The 5,112-nt window shown below is 45.2% G+C and overlaps 1 protein-coding gene across 1 annotated transcript; it reads right to left on the reverse strand.

Moving 5' to 3' along the window:
* Positions 1-605: 605 nt before the first annotated feature.
* LOC139824225 (uncharacterized) lies at positions 606-1,505 on the reverse strand. The gene has a single exon (XM_071796725.1). The coding sequence runs from the start codon at positions 1,503-1,505 to the stop codon at positions 606-608; it is 900 nt and encodes a 299-aa protein (XP_071652826.1).
* Positions 1,506-5,112: the final 3,607 nt, after the last annotated feature.

Genomic DNA, 5,112 nt, shown 5'->3' on the forward strand with positions numbered 1-5,112 from the left:
ACGATGATAAACTAATAGGCCTAAAATCTTTTGGCGTAGTGTGACTCGGTTTACCAGCCTTAGTTATAAACGCCACCCTTACCTCTCTCCATCTTCTCGGTATGTAGCCTAATGTAAGACATTCCACGAAGATTCTCTTTAGCATCCCAATAATGCTGTTCAGAGATTTTTGTAGCATAATGGGTAGTATCCCATCCGGGCCCGCAGATTTGTATGGGTCAAAGGAATGCACCGCCCATAATACTCTCTCCTCTGTGACGATCATTTTCGCCCTCGTTTCTCTCTCCGCAGGGGTCATCAAATCCCCCCGTCTGTGGAAATCATCCTTTCTTACGTCATTGTAATCAATGTTCCCGCACCCAGGAAAGTGGGTGTTCATAAGAAGTTCCAGGGTCTCGTTGTTGGACTCAGTCCACGAGCCATCCGGTTTCATGATGTTACTTGGGATCGCTGGATCCTTTGATAACACCTTTCTGAACCTTGCGGCCTCGCTAGTATCCATAAGGGATTCGCTGAACTCCTTAAACGATTCCCACTTTGCTTCTCTTATCTTATACTTAAACTCATTAAAGCTGGTCTTATATATATCCCAGCTCTCTTTTGTCTTATCCCTTTTTGCATTGTTGTAAGAGCTTCCTTGTTTCCGTCCTTAGTTGCCTAAGCTCGCCATTCCACCAGGGTTTGGTGGCTTTGCGTGAGCGGCTAACAGGGCAGGATTTTTTGAAAGCCCTTATTAGTGCAACTTCTAGTTCATTAACTAAAGCTTCTATTCCCTCGATAGATGGGTACTTTGACATTTGGAACTCTGGTCCCCCATTCCCGTACCCCTCCACGAGTTCGCTAAACATTTCCCAGTTCGTTCTTTTGGGGTTCCTAAAGGGCTTGCTAGTTGGGGCCGCGCGGTTTATTCTAAATAAAATTCTCCTATGATCCGAGAAGGATCGTTTTAAGGAGACCCTCCAGTCCTCAACTATCAACCCCTCCTCGCCTGTGGTCAAGATCAGATCTATCACCTCTTCCCTAACCTTGTTCACAAACGTCGGCATATTGCCTCTATTGCAAACAGTCAGGTTATTTGTAAGAATAAAATCCATTATTGACTCACCTCTCTCATTTATATCCTTGCTTCCCCATTGGATGTGATGTCCATTGGCATCGCATCCTATCACCAGTTGTCTGCCCTGCTTCCTGGCTCCCAATACCAGGTTTTGGACGGCCTCTGGTGGTGGTTCAGCCTCATCATATGGCATGTATGCAGAAGCCAGAAGAAGCTTCATGTTCCCCTGGCTCTCGCAGGTTGCCACGGTCAGGTCATTTGTGCTATATTGTGTTAGTAGTGTGAGTTTTAGGGATCTCTTTGCCACTATACACGCTCTTTTCTTACCTGCAGTCTGAGAATGTAGCAGGGTATACTCCTTGGTCCTTAGTCCTCGAACCCTGTCCTTTGCAAGCCAGGGCTCTTGGACCAGGGCCACATCCACATTCTTTTCAGTCATGAACAGCATCAAGTCCTCCGTGGCCGCCTCGCAGTGATTCAGATTAATCTGAACCACCTGAAGCCCTGGCCGTTGCGCTGCTCTTGTCATTTGGAAGCCTCGCTTTCAGCGTACCCAAGCCGAATTTGATGCTTCCTTTTGACTTCCTAAGAGTGTCCATAGACTCGTTATCAATCGTGAAGACGAAGTCCTTTCCTTTGCCATTTTGACTCTTAGCCGATGAGATAATCCTCCAGCTTTGAGTCTTCAGGCCTTTATTTTGTTTGCCCAAAATCTTCACCACGGTATCGTCTCCTTCCGGAACCGGAGGTGGGATCCATAGTGAGATTTTCTTCCTCAGCGGTAGTTGTGACATCTGGATGACCTCGAGTTGGGCCCCCCGCCAGAGCTCGCCGCAGCTGCCGATGACTTGCGTTAGAAAGTCGCGTGACTTTCTGTTGCTGCATCCAACAACTTTGACGCCCTTCTGCCAACCGGCCCCGTCGAAGTCAACCTCCCCGCAACTATCTCCATCCAGCTCGGCTATGGCCAGCAGAACCCTCGTTTCCACCTCCATCCACCTCTCGGCCGTCATCCTGCCATCCGGATCAGAACGATCTATGATGGCAATCCGACAATCCTCGGGCGAATCAAAGCTTATCGAGGGCTTGACCCTTTTTGCTTCGCTTTCCTCTCCGTCGCCCGATCGCACCCTCTTTACCGTTTTCCTTTCGGAAGGTGGCAAATTGGGTTTGTCCGGCTTTGGAGATTCCACCGTAGCGTTGGCCCTCTGTAGCTTTTTTGCCGGCTTAGTCCTTGCTACCTCTCTTTCTTCGGTGATTGTCTCCAGTTTTTGTTGCTGTTGTTCGGCTTCAAATTTGGAGACCTTTTTCTTGTTTAGTTTGATGAGGTCCCTGTCCCTGGTGGTCAGTTCCTCATCCTTCTTGTTATCCATCTTTTTTAGAAATGACAGGGCATTTCTGTAGGCTTTCCTAGCCTTTTGAGCTGCCGTCATCTCTTTCTTTTTGGATCTTGCTTCCTCCTGGCAAGCTATGTCGGCCTCTGAGTCAAGAAGATCCCTCTCGACGTCGGAGTCCATACAGTCAACACTGCCACCCTTAAGCGATTGCTCGTCATCGGTCGCCCTGTCGATCTGTACTTTCTCCAGCCGGGAAGAGATGCTCCTCGGACTCGCCCCGCCCGCAGGAGTAGCAATCTCCATTTTTCCACTTGATGCTTGTAGAGTGGTTCCGACAACCAAGTGTTCCACCGTCGGCTCCGAATCGAGTAATATTGAGCCCCCCCCAGAATCCGATCGGAGCTCAGCCACTTCCAAGGAAGTGGAAGGATTCCCCATTTCTGGGTTACCTCCTGGGGTATATCTATTTATATCACTCTCTTCCATTGTGGTTTCGGGTTTTTTGATTCCCTTGTCCGCGATCGCTTATTCCGCTCAGAGACAAGTCTCTGATTGTTATTCACGACTGTCCAGAGAGACCTCCCTGGACGTTCCACTATCCGCAACCTGTGGACGCGCCCGGTAGCATGGGAAAACTGCCCTTCACTTTTTAAAGTGTCCCGGGAAATCCAATCTAAAAGTGGGAACTTTTCTTCGGACCAGGATTTTGTTTAGAAGGTGGGGAAGAATCGACCACCCTCTCCGCCCATAGAAAAAGAGATTGGTCTCAGTACAGCAGGACAGCTAGGAATCAGCTAAAGCTTACTAAAGCTGCTGATTTCTGCCACAAGATTGAAGAATTTTTCCCAATATTAAATCAAATAGAGCTCATCCTCACAGAAAACAAACAGTTGAAAAATGTTGTCCTGTTCCTGAACAAGAATATTCCAAAGAATTGTGACTATGCCACTGATGACATTTCTCAGCTTCTAAAACTAATGTAAGAATGTGCCAAATCAAATGCAGGAAGAAAACCAGGTGGCCTGAAGTACAGCTCTACTATAAAAGAATTTGCTACCTTGTGTTTCACTCTTGGTGGACCTCAACTGTATGAAATATTACAGAAGAACTTACATTTCCCATCCATTACATCCGCAAGAAAATGTCTGACTGCAAGTGATCTTATTCAGGAGGGTGTCTTCAGAATCAGTCAGCTGAAGCACCGCATGGACTCAATGGGTATTAAAACAATAAAAGTGCATGTAAGTGAAGATGGGACGAGTGTCAATGGAAGGGTGCAGTACGACATCAAAACAAATCAACTTGTTGGGTTTGTTCCCAAACTGAAAAATGGCTTGCCTGTGTCGAATAGTTTTCCAGCCACTTCTGCTACTGAAATGCAGTCTTATTTTCAAGAAAATGCAGTCAGCAAAAATGCATATGCTATTATGGCACAGCTATTAGATGCAAAATCACCAGCATTTTGTGTGGCATTGTACGGCACTGACAACAAATTCCAGCACACTGATGTATATTACAACGGTGGCACTGGATGGAAAAAGCATTTTTAGAGGCAGGTCTTGAAATTGATGGTTTTTCTGCAGATGGAGATGGCAAACTTTTAAAAGCCATGTTTATGAGAACATTTTCACTTGCTGGCCCATCTAAATGGCCATGGTTTCATTCTTCTCTATTAATTAATGAACCAGTTATGATTCAAGATACCATTCACTTACTTGTGAAACTTAAATCAAAATTACTCAAGCCTTCTGAAATTATTCTCTTTGGTAAGAACCATGTAGCATCTAAAGGGCACTTGGTGGCCTTACTTAATGAAGTGTCAAAGGATCAACATCAGCTTACCAAGAGTATCCTTGACTCAAAAGACAAGATAAATTTTAGAGCGGCCCAAAAGTTGTGTGACTCTAAAGTAACGCAGCTTCTGAGAGAGACAGTCCCAGGCAGCGAAGCCACAGCATTTTATCTTGACATGATGCGAGAAGTAACAAGTGTTTTTCTTGATCATCAGCTGCTACCATTAGAAAAAGTGTTTTTGATTTGGAAATGGATTTTTTGTTAAGACTTTGGAGAAAGTGGATACTTGAACTGATGGTTATTCTCTTGGTCATAATTTTATCACTTGTAATGCATACATATATATCGAACTGAATGGCCATGGACTCATCAAGCTTATTCGCAAACGGAGAGAAGCAAAAGAAGCAGACATCTTCTTACCGTGTCTCTGTGGAGGCCAGCAGTGCAGCAGTGTGAAGATTGCTTTCGCCGGTTGCGAGCAATGTCAGCTATACAAAGCTCAATAGTTGTGTTCAGCATGCTTGAGATGCAACACCGTATTAGACGAGTTGATTTTCTGGGTGACACCTTTATTAATTTGAAGGACACCATCCATTTTCCTAGACTGAAGAAACAATATTGCTCGTCTGCACCTGAACAACAGACCATTCTTGTTTTGCCCGAGGATTATGAAATTGAGGCTAATGTGGAAGCTGCGTTCAAATCAGCTTTGGAGTTGTGCATCAAGTTTGGTATTGCTAAAAAGCAAACTCCAGTTCTTAACTGTCAGCTCCCGTTGGTGTCCTCTGACACTCTAGATGACATATTAGAAGAACTGGTTTTAGATGCTGATGACCTCAACAAAGTTAGCCTCCCCAAGTGGATTATTGATATATTTTTTTTTACCAATTGTTTGGTGGTTGATTGGTAATATTTGGTACCGTA

This window comes from Temnothorax longispinosus, unplaced genomic scaffold (genome assembly GCF_030848805.1).
Source record: "Temnothorax longispinosus isolate EJ_2023e unplaced genomic scaffold, Tlon_JGU_v1 HiC_scaffold_30, whole genome shotgun sequence".
Classification (NCBI taxonomy): domain Eukaryota; kingdom Metazoa; phylum Arthropoda; class Insecta; order Hymenoptera; family Formicidae; genus Temnothorax; species Temnothorax longispinosus.